Source organism: Thamnophis sirtalis, unplaced genomic scaffold, assembly GCF_051295495.1.
Source record: "Thamnophis sirtalis isolate CommonGarterSnake01/CBP01778 unplaced genomic scaffold, rThaSir2_p1.2 scaffold_5, whole genome shotgun sequence".
NCBI classification, from domain to species: domain Eukaryota; kingdom Metazoa; phylum Chordata; class Lepidosauria; order Squamata; family Natricidae; genus Thamnophis; species Thamnophis sirtalis.
In genome coordinates this window covers 21,623,138-21,636,761 of record NW_028261385.1, presented here as the reverse complement: position 1 = coordinate 21,636,761, position 13,624 = coordinate 21,623,138, and the positions used below count along the sequence as shown (strand labels likewise).

Below are 13,624 nucleotides of genomic sequence, written 5' to 3'. Positions count from 1 at the left end.
ACCCCTCCCGAATGATGAATGTATGTTGCTTACCATTTTAGTATATGTCTCTATTTTGTTGTCTGTATCCCCCCCTTCCCAGTTTTATGTGAGCCGCCCTGAGTCCCCTCAGGGAAAAGGGCGGCCTACAAATTCTAATAAAACTAAACTAAAAAAAAACTAAAAAGTGTCAAGAGCCACAATATGGGCTAATGCTATAGAGTGGACAGAGCCACAAGACACCTGTGGATTTTCCTGGTTTTCTTGGCATGCTCTTTTTACGTTTTAAATAAAGCCAAGGTTATCTTAGGCTTCAGCTTGGCTTAAAGAAAGTCAAACTTAGGGCTCCCGTTCTAGTTTGCATGCTTTTCCACCTCAACATGGAAGACATTTGTGCCCATCACGTTCAGAATTTAAAAAGTTTGGAGGGGCTGCAAAAATGTGGATTTAGTGTTCTAAAGCCAAGATCCAATGGATAGCTTAGATCTTACAAGGACTATGCACTGGCCCATTGATACTGCAAAAAGAAGTGGCCCAAGGTCATCTAGCTGGCTTTGTGCCTAAGCCAGGATTAAAACTCACAGTCTCCTAGTTGCTAGACTGATGCCCTAATTACAATATCAGATAATGTCTCTTTCTTAAGTTTAATGGAAAGAAAAAAAATGATTAGCCTACAGAATCATAGCTAGCTATATGGCCTTGGAAGTTCAAGTCCATACTTCTTCTAATGATTAAGTTTTGAAAATATCGTTCTAGATTTTTTTTCAGCTTAGACTTTTTATGGTTCTGAACACTTGGCTTTCTTGTCCCAAAGCTGCTTTTTTTTCCCCAAGAGGCAACTGGACTTTCTGGTTTTTCTTTGAAGACGTTTCACTTCAAAGAAAAACCAGAAAATCCAGTTGCCTCTTGAAAAATTTGTACCTTTGACACAACCATGACCTAGATCAGGGGTCAGCAACCTGCGGCTCTGGAGCCGCATATGGCTCTTTCATCCCTCTGCTGCGGCTCCCTGTCGCCAGTCGGCTCCACAATTGATAGGGCTTTTAGTTAAGACAGGCAGAGGAAAAAGGAGGCCGTGCTACTAGGAGACTTCCTAGGAGGGGAACCGAACTTCCCATCGGCTTCAGAATTGAATGGGAGGAAGGGGGGCTTCCGGTTAGGACCTTTGTGGCTCTTTGAGTGTTTAAGGTTGCTGACCCCTGGTCTAGATGACTGAGGATCTCCATAGACACTTGGCTTTCTTAATTTTCATTCTTCATACAAGATTTTAACAGAGGAAATCTTCAAGCAGCTGTTGTAAGTGTGGACTTTTAACTCCCAGAACACCCCAAGTCCATATAGCTATGATTCTGTAAGCTAATCATTTTTTTCTTTCCATTAAACTTAACAAAGAGACATTATCTGTTATTGTAATTAGGGCATCAATCTAGAAACCAGGAGACTGTGAGTTTTAGTCCTGGCTTAGGCACAAAGCCAGCTAGGTGACCTTGGGTCACTCCTTCTTTCTCAGCCCGAAGGACACAATGTCAAACTACATGTTATACAATCTATATCATATGGCATCCAAAAATTTAAGAGAGAGATCATTAGTTTTGTGAATATTGATTTGATTTTTTGATTTTGATTTTATTGACATTTGTAGGCCGCCCTTTTCCCTGAGGGGACTCAGGGCGGCTCACATAAAATCAGGGAGGGGGAAATGCAAACAGTAACATAGACACATATAATAAAAACAGTAAGCAACATACATTCATCATTCGGGAGGGGCACTATCTTTGTCCCCAGGCCTGACGGGCTAGCCAGTTCTTCAAGGCTGTGCGGAAGGCCTGGACGGTGGTGAGGGTACGAATCTCCACGGGGAGTTCGTTCCAAAGGGTCGGGGCTACTACTGAGAAGGCCCTCCTCCTTGTGGTTGCCAGCCGACACTGGCTGGCCGATGGAATACGGAGGAGGCCCAATCTGTGTGATCTAATTGGTCGCAGGGAGGTGATTGGCAGAAGGCGGTCTCTCAAGTATCCAGATCCACTACCATGCAGGGCTTTATGGGTGACTAATAGCACCTTGAAGCGCATCCGGAAATCGACAGGTAGCCAGCGCAGCTCGCGGAGGATAGGTGTTATGTGGGTGAACCGCGGTGCACCCACAATCGCTCGCGCGGCCGCGTTCTGTACCAGCTGAAGACGCCGGATGCTCTTCAAGGGCAGCCCCATGTAGAGCACATTGCAGTATTCCAGCCTAGAATACTATAGAAGTAGAAGAATACTATAGAAAGTCTTATTATAGATAAGTCTTAATACTTTAGAAAGTCTGAGAATACTATAGAAAGTCTTATTTGCTTTCCTTTTATTTTTAGAAAAGTTTCACATCAAAGAAATCTATATAGAAAAGCATGGAAACATGTAGGGGAAGAGAACAACAACTAAGCCATGCTACGCTGAACACTGATCTTGGTTCCAATCATATTACAAGCGATTCCTTTTTATAGTACAATCTTCTGCACTTAGAACTATGTTCCAGTGAGTTAAATGGAAATCTCCCCGAATTGCATTATAAAGCTCTGAAAATACAGTAAAGTGAATGGCTAAATCTTTAAACTTCATTGTATTTAACACTTTGAAACACTGCTGATACAATATCTTCATAATATAATAGCTCGCCAGTAAGTGCTCATAAAAGCTGCACTTTAAAAAGAAACAAAAAATATTAATTAATACTAATATTTTTAAAATTTGCTAGCATTATCTTTAATTGAAAGGTTTATATATGGTTAGGTGGAGAAACAGATCTCAAAAATGTTCTCTTTATAAGTGATTCTTAACTTTTTGGATTTTCTGTTTCCTTGGAGAAAACAAATTAACATGATTTATGAAAGGATGTTAAAATGTTATTTTTTGCCTGTGGTGCTTTTGTAGTTTTACTTAAAAACACAACCACCAGCAATATATTTCTCTATACATATCTTTGGTTTCCAAGGGAAAATATTTTAAAGTATTTTCAAATGTTGCTCGTCTGAAAAAGTCATGTGAATTGCCATTCCAAGAAAGCAGGAGGAAAAAAAAAGCAATTTTACTTTTGTATAAGTAATATACACTGAAATGTAAGTGAACAACTGCAAGCTAACAAAAATAATGAGAATTTTTTTTAAACTTTTAGAATTTTTAGTGGCATTGATGGAATAAATCTGACCCCATGTGGCCTTAATTTAAAATTTTAATTTAATAGGTGAGAAGTTTCTGAACTTGGCTCCTAATTTTATTTATCATATTTTTCGGATGTTAAGACGCGCCGGTGTATAAGACGCACCAAGATTTTGAAGAGGTAATTAAGAAAAAAAAATGCTTTCCCTCTGCAGGCTTTAGCAGGGCTAGGGAAAGGCAAAAATGCCCCCATTTGTGCAAAAAACTGGAGGAAAATGGGCCATTTTTCGCAAAATGGAGGTGTTTTTGCTTTCTCCCAGCCCTGCGGAAGCCTGTAGAATCCTGCTGGTCGATGAGGGAAGGCAAAAACGCCTCTGTTTTTCACAAAAATGGGATGCAGGGGCGGGGCTTCGGAGGCCAAAAATGGCTGTATTTGGTGTAAAAGATGCACCAACATTTCCACATTCTTTTAGGGGGGAAAAGGTGTGTCTTATACTCAAAAAAATAAGGTAATTCCTGTTAATTTTAATGTTTTTATATTATTATATTTTTGCATATTGTAAGCTTCCCAGAGCCACTTTGGATAGGGAGTTGGGCAGCATGTAAATGTAATAAATAAGCAAACATTTGTTTATCTCCAATTCTTTTTAGTTGCTTCACTCATCTCTCTTTGTTCAATTGCTAAAAGCAGCCCATAAACATAGCTGCCAAGAAAATATTATTGAATGCCTGGAAACAAACCAATGCTAGAAATCAGCATTACAGCAAACTGGAATGAATCTCGGGTATTCAGCATACTATTTCATTCCATAAGTCCTGTTCTCTTTCCAAACCACTGCAATACAATACAGTAGTTGTTAACCTTTATTGGCACAGCACAAAGCTGTGATCACTGGATGGGCCTCTGAGGAGAGAACTAAAACAAGCCTATCTAAAAACTGAAAACGGCATGTATAATTTGGAGAAGCGTATCCTCTTGAATGAGAAACCACACATAAAATCTGCTCTGGGATGACCCCTCAAGAGAAATACATCTTCATTAGCGAAGAGAACCACTGGCCTCCTGAGGACAACAGAATTATCTACCACAACCAGGTAAAATTTCCTGTTCTCTGCTACTGAGGCGAAAGATGGAGTGAGCAGGCAGTCATGTTTGCAGAAAGAAGTCCTTTCTTAAATTTGTACCATGCAGAAGTTGTATCAACTTCTACTCAATGAAAGATTCATTGGCATAGATCAGTGTTTCTCAACTTGTGATCTGTGGACCCTTGGGGGTGGGGGCACAATATCATCACAGGGGGTCCATGATGCCTTGAAGAAATGTCATGGTTTACTGTATTTTTCAGAGTATAAGACGCACCCCTCCCCCCAAAAAGCGTGGAAATGTTTTCCACCTGTTTTTCGCACAAACGGGGGTGTTTTTGCCTTCCCCCAGCCCTGCTGAAGCCTGCAGAGTGCTCCTGGGGGCCAGGGATGACAATAACTTTTTTTTCTTACTTACCTCTTTGAAATCTTGGTGTGTCTTATACACCAGTGCGACTTAAAGTCCGAAAAATGTGGTAAATAATGAGTTAGGTCTTGTGGGGTCTGTGATCATGGTCAGTGGCCACAGAAGATATTTTAAAGGGGGGAGGGCGTGGTGAAGAAAAGGTTGAGAATCACTGACATATATAATTTGACCAGAGGTGCCTAAACCTTTGCATGCAACTAGAGGTAGCCCTTGACCTGTAACCATTCATTTAGCGACTTTGAAGTTACAACAGCACTGAAAAAAGTGACTTCTCATCAGCCCTTGCGCTTACAACCATCAAAGCATCTCCATGGTCACCTGACTGTCTCCATCATCATATGATCACATAAATCCCCCCCCCCTAGAGGTTTAAACTAAACTCCCTACCTTTGTTTTCCAATCTCTATCCCTCTAAAAGCAAGTCCCTGTTGGGTCTTAAAGGCAACAAGAAAGAGATTCGCAAGGACACAGCATCTCTCCATTTGCATGTGTTGTGCTGTAGCCTAAACTTTGAGCTGATTTTTTTTCTGTAACTCAAGGGGTCATTCCATGTCAAGTGGTCTGATTTCAGAAAAGTGCCCCGCTCGACCATTACAGATTTCGATGAAATTTGGTGTAAACATGCACAATATCCCCAGTTTATCAATGTTCATTGGTATTCAGTGTACCAATGAACATTGGTAAACTGTTACATTTGCTGATGCAATACTTTTGAAGTTCCAGCAACTTTGAGACAAAATATCTCCAGCAATATTCTGTTGAGAGAAACTAAACTTGGCTATCTTGTACCACTTTTTGTGCACGATTAAACAAAATAAAAAAAATATTCTCATGCGCGATCTCCATCTAGATCAGGGGTGTCTACACTTGGGAACTTTAAGACTTGTGGACTTCAACGGCCAGAATTCCCCAGCCAGCCATGCATGGCTGGAGCATCACGGAGACTCGTGGAGGCGCTAAGACACATGCGCATGTTGCACGTGTGTGTTCACGCACTGTGCATGTCCATGTGGATGCCGCCAGGCCCGTTCCAACCATAGTGGTTGGAACGGGATCTGGAACCCACCACTGCTGCAGCCTTAGAATATAGTGTCTGTCTTATGGAGATTCTTAGTCGTTCCGATCATGGTTGTCCCAATGCCTTTTCAAAAGGCAATTGGACTCCCACCCACCCTTTTTAGATGTTTCCTTTCTCATCCAAGTAGCTTCTTCAGTTCTGACTGAATGGTGGATGATGGAAGGATCTCTAGAAATGAGACTCTAGAAAGAGTGCAGAGAAGAGCAACAAAGATGATTAGGGGACTGGAGGCTAAAACATATGAAGAGCGGTTGCAGGAACTGGGTATGTCTAGTTTAATTAAAAGAAGAACTAGGGGAGACAGGATAGCAGTGTTCCAATATCTCAGGGCTTGCCACAAACAAGAGGGAGAGAAGCTATTCTCCAAAGCACCTGAGGGCAGGACAAGAAGCTGTGGGTGGAAACTAATCAAGGAGAGAAGCAACCTAGAGCTAAGGAGAAATTTCCTGACAGTAAGAACAATTAATCAGTGGAACAACTTGGCTCCAGAAGTTGTGACACTGGAAGTTGTTAAGAAGATGTTGGATAACGATTTGTCTGAAAAATGGTATAAGGTTTCCTGCCTAAGCAGGGGGTTGGACTAGAAGACCTCCAAGGTCCCTTCCAATTCTGCTATTCTATTCTATTGATTCAGTCAGAACTGAAAAGCTCCTTGAATGAGAAGCAAAACATTTTCAAAGGGTTGCCTTTTGAAAAAGGATCTTTTGAACAATGCAAGGTCTGCATTTCCCCAAAGCCTAGCAAGAGCTAGAAAAGGTTTGCAGTCTCCTGACAGCCAACTTATTGGAGTAGAAAGTTCTAAGGCTAAGGAACCTGTCCTTTTTTGCCGCAGAAAGGCAGGGACTGTGTAGCCAGAACAAATGTAAAACTTTTCAGTGCTTTCAGTAATGAAACTGAGAATTAAAATACGTTGAGCTTGCACACAATAGGTCCAATTTCTTGTGAACTAGTACCATGCAACACATCTCAGATCCTGATAGGACTTTATTTTTTTGAGTCAGTTACCAAGATACTGGAACTCTATATTGTTGCTCCCATATGCTCCCAGCAGAATCTTCTCTATCCAGCAAGTGATCATTGCAAGTGAAGATCATGCATTCCCTTCAATTAATGGGAATGAGATTACTGCCCTAAATAAAATGTGACTGTGGGAGTCCTTGGTGCTCTCTGAACTCGGTTGGTTTCTTGCAGGTATTTCATTACCCAACTAGGTAACCTTATCAGCCGCTCTGTTTAAAAATAACCCACTCTCGTCTAACACTGATGATGGCACCTGGGTTGGTAACGAAACATCCACAGGAAAATAATCAAGCTCAGAGAGCACCAAGGACCCTAGAGTTCAACCCTGAGCTACAAATATTCTTATATTGATAAAATGTTACTCTTTATATGTATGGTTACCTTCATAATGCTTAGGAACAAGAAAAAGTAATTGCAGCAAATTATGTATCATATGTTCTCCTTACGTGCAAGGGGCACACCCATAATGAGTGATGACAGGATGAGGCAGAAATTATGGTTTCTCACCATGCAATGATTGAGAGACTAAATGCTAACCTCATCTTCCTCCTGGGCACTTTCATCATCATTGTCATCCTCGTCGTCCTCCTTCTCCTCGTTCTTGTAGTCAGGAGGAAGTGGTGGGCCAATCAGCTCCTCATCAGAGTCATCTCTTGATTCTTTGGGTGGTAAAGGAGGACCAACAAGTTCTTCATCCAGACTGTCTTCACTTTCGCTACTAGACATTTCTCTGAATGGAAGAATCATAAGAAACGAAATAGCTGATGCAGGTATTCTGACTATTAAGTGTTGAAGTCCCTAACTCTGTGATGGTGAACCTATGGCATGCATGCCAGAGGTAGCACACAGCACTCTCTCTCTGGGCACATGAGCCGTTGTCCCACTTCAGTTCTGCCGCGCACACGTGCCTCCTGCCGGCCAGCTGGTCTTCAGGTCTCTGTTGCACTTGTGCGGGGCAAGTACCAGGGCGTGTGCACACATGTGCACTAGACCAGGGACCATGCGGGGATGGGGTGCATGCACTGGGACCGTGCATGCATTGGATTTTGGGAGTTCAGGCATGCATGTGCACATTTGGGTGCGCACTTGCGCTTTGCCCATTCAGTCCAGAAAAGATAGCCATCAGTGCCCTAACCTGTCCCTTCTCTTTGTTGTTCTTGTGTTCAGTTGCTGAGTCATGTCCAACTCTTTGCAACCTGATGGATCATAGCACGCACCCCTGTTCTCCATTATCTCCTGGAGTTGCCCAAATTCATTTTCATTGTGTTGGTGACATTATTTAAACAACCTCATCCTCTGCTGTCCCCTTTTCCATTTGCCTTCTATCTTTCCCCACATCGGGGTCTTTTCCACTGAGTCCACTCTTCTCATTAGGTGGCCAAAGCATTGGAGCTTTAGCTTCTCAAAGGGGCCTAATGAAAAAAAGATAGCCTGGAATGGAACTGGGGGATGTCTGTGCAAAGAAATAAGGAGAGTGGGCAAGAAAGATGACCCAAAACAAATCCACACCTATGAGCCGGATTCAGACCCCAGAGTTCTTAAATCTGACCCATGGGGCCAGTCTGGAAATAACAAATGACCGTCCTTCAATGCCTCTGGCGGCCAAAACCAGGCACGGGGGGGAACAAATGTGGGCCCCCAGTGTTTCATTTTAGTTGGTAGGGTCCTGCAGGAGGCATCCATCCCACCTCCTCCCTCCCTCTGGCCAGCCCGCAGAGAACTACAATGCTGATCCGGCCCTCAAACAAATCCAGTTTGACACCCCCAGCCTAATGTTTGCTAGAGCATAGAGGGATGTGCAAACACGAATGGGCTAATCATGATGCTTGTCAAATAGTTAAATGTTTGGGAAAAAATGAAATAACTGATCTTGCAATACGTTTCCCTATGCAACATCTTACATTTCTGCAAAGAGGAAAACAATGATTCTCCTTGGGAGCTTTGTGGTAACCTGTGTTCTGACCTAGGCTTCCCCAAACCATGAAGCAGACTCCATGTGCCGACAAAAAATCCTTTTTATTAATTTACTGTGAATTCCTCTCATTCACATCCAGCAAAGTCTTTCAAGGGAGGATTTACAGTCACAGACCTTATCTGGCTTGGAGAGCTGCCAGGCCGATATCTGCAAAACTTGGCAAGGAGTCTCGCTGAGAGTCAGGAACCAATTAAGCAAACTAATTCCCTCTTGCAAACTCCACCCTCCTTTTGCTCCTCTTTTATTCCCTCTGGGAGGGGCCATTCATTGTCCACCTGTGGCCTTACTCCTAAGTCGACCCCTGTTCTTTAGCTGTTCCCTTCGTCTGGCAACTCTGCGCATGCACACACTGGGAACAGGCTCCAGCTGTTTGTCTGCCTCACTGATGTCTGACTCTGAAGGCAGCTGATAACTGGCATACAGCCGTGGTTCCATCTCTGACTCTAACACAGAGCCCTCTTAAATGCCTTCCCCAGACTCCAGGACTGGCCCATGTTCCTCCCCAACCTCCTCACTGCCAACTCTGCTGGCCACTGGCGGGCCATAACAACCTGCTAATCTCCCTAAGAAAAAAGGAATTATCTTGTCTCTAAAACATGCTGAATGCAATTAGAGGAATGACTCCTCCTCTCTTTCAGCTTGGGGGAAAAACATTTATTTATAAAGTGCATACGCTGCCAAAACTTTAAAAAATTGTATTATTTATACCTGGAAGATACTTTTTTTAATGGTTGTGATCCTGCACCCCCTGATGAATTGGCACCTCCTTGCTGGCTTGCAAATTCTTCTTCTTTCTCAGCTGCTTCTTTCTCACGTTCTTCTGAATAATAAAGGATTACCAAAAAGAAACAGGGATTGATACAGTCACAGGGTCAAATATTATTGTATTACATGAACAAAGATGATGAAGTCCTGGTTTTCTTGGTAATACTGCCACCTACTGGAAAAAAAACTCAGGGAAATCTCTGCAAATTCCTGTTCCAAATATATAAATTAAACAGATCAGCCCAGAGTTTTTAGAACTGAACTATCAGAAGATCAATTTTTTTTAAAAAAAACCCCGAAACATCTCAATTTATTTTTTTCCAGTCTTTCAAATATTCACAAATTTTAAATGTCTGTATTGGATAGAATTTTGGATTACTATTTTGGATAGTAAAACAATCTAAGACGCACCCACCAAGCTGAGTAAACCTTAGCCATGATCTGCTGTTTCTTCATTGCTGCAATTTTTATTTTATTTTCAGTACTTTCTTTGAGCCAGAGGAGTAGAATGGGACTAGAATCAAATAATGAATGCAATTATTTATATTTTTAGTTTTTAAAAACATAACTAGTGAGCCTTATATTACAGAATGAAAAAAAAAACCTTAAAGCTCCATCTAACATGCTAGCAAGCTTTTCATAGACACTGTGGTTTTCATACAGTATGGGTGCATATTTATTTTGATAACTCTTAACTTATTTTTAACAATGTGGCGGTCCAGGGATGTTCCTGGTTCTCGGACTTCAGTGTAAATACAGGCAGGAAAATATACATTTAATACGCAAAACAAAATAAAGTAAAATTATTTTCTGTACAGCATATCTCACCGAGAATTTTTCTACTTCGCTCTACAGCAGTTCTTCGGGTTTGTTCAAACATTGCAGTGAAGTCAAATGTTCGAGCTTTCTTTCCTAGATAGAAGGGGGGGGAAATCCAATTTCCCAGAAAGTGATATTATATTAAAAGAAAACATCCGTAGGCAATCTCAAAATATAAATCAATCTATGAAACACAGTGAGAACTGGTTTCCTTGCTAGGATGAATCCCACAACCTTCCAGCAGGCCACACTGATTGAGAATTACAAACATAATAATTCAGCACACCTGGAAATTAAGGAATGCTCTGGTAAATAATATATATTTTTACAATGCAATCCTATATTGTCGTGATGGCGAATATGGCATGCGTGCGACACGTGATATGCGGAGCCATCTCTGTGGGCATGCAAGCCATCTCCACCACGCATGGGCGCATGGCTCCTGACAGCCAGCTGATTTTTGGGTCTCTGCTGCGCATGTGCAGGGGGGCACATGAGGGAGATGTGCATGCATGCATAGGGGGTCACGCGTGCATGTGCAGGGAGGCAGAGGGGGCATCACGCATGCATTGCATTATGTGTGTGAGCATGCCCGTGGGCACTGTCGCACTTGCCTGCTTTTAGCACGTGACGACAAAATGGCAGCCATCACTGCTATATTGCATACTGTGGAAAATGTCATACAAAGTTAAGGGACTTATTATGGGGTAAATATATTTAAGATTGGAACTTTTATTAGAACAGCCCCACTCTCACAAACCAAAGGAGATTCTGAGAATCTGTTTCCTGCAATCAGAAACTTCAAAGAGACTCAATTATGGACTTTAAAATAATGCTTCCCAATAAGTACATTCTTGCTTTTCTTAATTATATATGCAAAACAGAAACATGCTGATAGATTAAAAACTTTTGCTATATTATTCTAAATGCTTCATCTCTGCAAGCCTAAAATATTAAAGATAGTAAATCAGGATGATCAGTTTGATTTCTGAAACAAACCATCAGATGAAAACTCTCACTCAACAAGCTAAAGAGCTGAAGAAGCTTCTTTAATGAGAAGCGAAACGTCTTCAAAGAAAAACAAGGAAGTCCAGTTGCTTCTTGAAAAAGCACCTTTGGGATATACTAGCTTTTGCGAGATCACGTTTTTTAAAAAAATCATTTTTTAACTTTGTGCAACACACAATCAGGGGTGGGTTCCCGCAGGGGCTATTGCCAGTTCACTCATGCGCTCACTTAATGCGCGTGCACAGTACACTTGGCGCATGCACAGTACAATTAACATTGGAATCTGAGCAATAAAAAAGCCTCCAAAATTACTGCAGAGATACAGCTGCCAAGCTGAGAAATCTGAAGTCTCGGGATGTTACTGAACTGCAATTCACAATATTTTTCAGCCATAAATTGCCCAAACTTGGGACTCAACAACATCTGGAAGCCCTCTCCTCTCCATCTTATGCATCTCTGGGCTCCAGAAGCCCTTGAGCATCACCAGGTCTTGCTGTTTCGGGGTGGGGGACATTAAAAAAAACCCTTGCCCCTGCAACTTTCAAGCAAGGTAAGCAAGGGCGCCCAGGATTTGCAGGATACCCCCACTCCCCAGAGCCCCCCCCTCCGGGTGGGAGCCCCGATTCACGTAAAGATCTGCCCCAAGTTTTGCATCCCATCCCCACCCGTCTCCTTCTTGTCCCCCGCGGTTCTCCTCCAAAACTTACCGAAGCCCGAGAAACCCATCGTAGCCGCCAGCTCCGGATCTGGTCCTGCCACCTGTTCGGCCTCTGAAAGGGGACAGAAACATTCAGCGCTCTTTCCTGCCAGCCTTTGCGGAGGAGGGAAGAGAAGCCGCCCCGCCACTCACCGTTCTCCATCTCGGGCTGCTGCATCCCAAAACGCAGGCTAAAACTCTGCCGGAGCCACCACAGAAAAACTACAGGGAGGAAGCGGCGCTTTGGTAGAAGGGGGCGTCTCCCTTCTTGGGAGAGTATAGAGGCCTCTAGTGGCCGGCGGGGAAAATGACCAGAGAGAGCGAGTTCAATTCAGTTTATTAAAGTCATAGACCAGAGTATAGGATAGGATAGGATAGGATAGGATAGGATAGGATAGGATAGGATAGGATAGGATAGGATAGGATAGGATAGGATAGGATAGGATTCTTCATTGGCCAAGTGTGATTGAACAAACAAGGAATTTGCCTTTGGTGCATATGCTCTCAGTGTACATAAAATATACATTCATTCTGAATCATAAGGTACACCAATTAATAATAGTCATAAGCAATCAAATATACCAGGAAACAATCAATATAAATCATAAGGATACAAATAACACAATTACAGTCATACAGTCATAAGAGGGAGGAGATGGGTGATAGGAACGATTAGAATATTAATAGTAATAGTAATGCAGACTTGTTAAATAGTTTCACATTGTTGAGGGAATTATTTGTTTAGCAGAGTGATGGCATTTGGGGGGGGGGTCCTTGTGTCTACTTGTTCTGGTGTGCAGTGCTCTATAGCGTCGTTTTGAGGGTAGAAGTTGAAACAATTTATGTCCAGGATGTGAGGGGTCTGTAAATATTTTCACAGCCCCCTTTTTGAATTATGCAGTGTACAGGTTCTCAATGGAAAGCAGGTTGGTAGCAATTGTTTTTTTCTGCAGTTCCGATTATCCTCTGAAGTCTGTGTCTGTCTTATTGGGTTGCAGAACCCAATCAGACAGTTATAGAGGTGCAGATGATAGTCCCAATAACTCCTCTGTTAGAACAGCTTCAGCAGCTCCTTGGGCAGCTTTCTGAGTTCTATATTTGGAGATATAGATAGTAAAGGTTACCTATATCTCCAAATCTGCATTGAGTGGCGTGAAGAGGAACAGTATATTTCCACAGGGGACCAACATTTGGGAATCCCAAACATTTGGGAGAGCCGAGGTGGCACAGTGGTTAAATGCAGCACTGCAGGCTATTTCAGCTGACTGTAGTTCTGCAGTTCGGCTGTTCAAATCTCACCGGCTCAGGGTTGACTCAGCCTTCCATCCTTCCGAGGTGGGTAAAATGAGGACCCAGATTGTTTTTGGGGGCAATATGCTGACTCTGTAAACCGCTTAGAGAGGGCTGAAAGCCCTATGAAGCGGTATATAAGTCTAACTGCTAATGACACTCCCCCCCCCCTCCCCAATGCTGCTGTCACTTTCCCGGGCGTCTCGCGCTGCTCCCGGCAAGAAGCCATCGCGCCCTTCAGCAGCCCCGCCCTCCAGTCAGAGTCAGAGAGCACTCCTGGCCTCTCTTCGACCCGACAGGCCGGAAGTGTGCGTTTGTGATTCCGATCTAGGCTTTGCTCCTCGCT

At 42.8% G+C, this 13,624-nt stretch overlaps 1 protein-coding gene across 1 annotated transcript in view; it reads right to left on the bottom strand.

Moving 5' to 3' along the window:
- The window catches only part of WDR70 (WD repeat domain 70), a 130,792-nt gene extending 118,548 nt beyond the window's left edge, over window positions 1–12,244 (bottom strand). The window contains exons 1-5 of the mRNA XM_087715428.1: window positions 12,142–12,244; window positions 11,999–12,061; window positions 10,293–10,376; window positions 9,408–9,519; window positions 7,262–7,454 (exon numbers count right to left, since the gene is read on the bottom strand). Of these exons, the coding sequence (XP_087571554.1) occupies window positions 7,262–7,454; window positions 9,408–9,519; window positions 10,293–10,376; window positions 11,999–12,061; window positions 12,142–12,166 (477 nt within the window). The 5' untranslated portion in view covers window positions 12,167–12,244. The remainder of the gene's footprint in view (window positions 1–7,261; window positions 7,455–9,407; window positions 9,520–10,292; window positions 10,377–11,998; window positions 12,062–12,141) is intronic.
- Window positions 12,245–13,624: the final 1,380 nt, after the last annotated feature.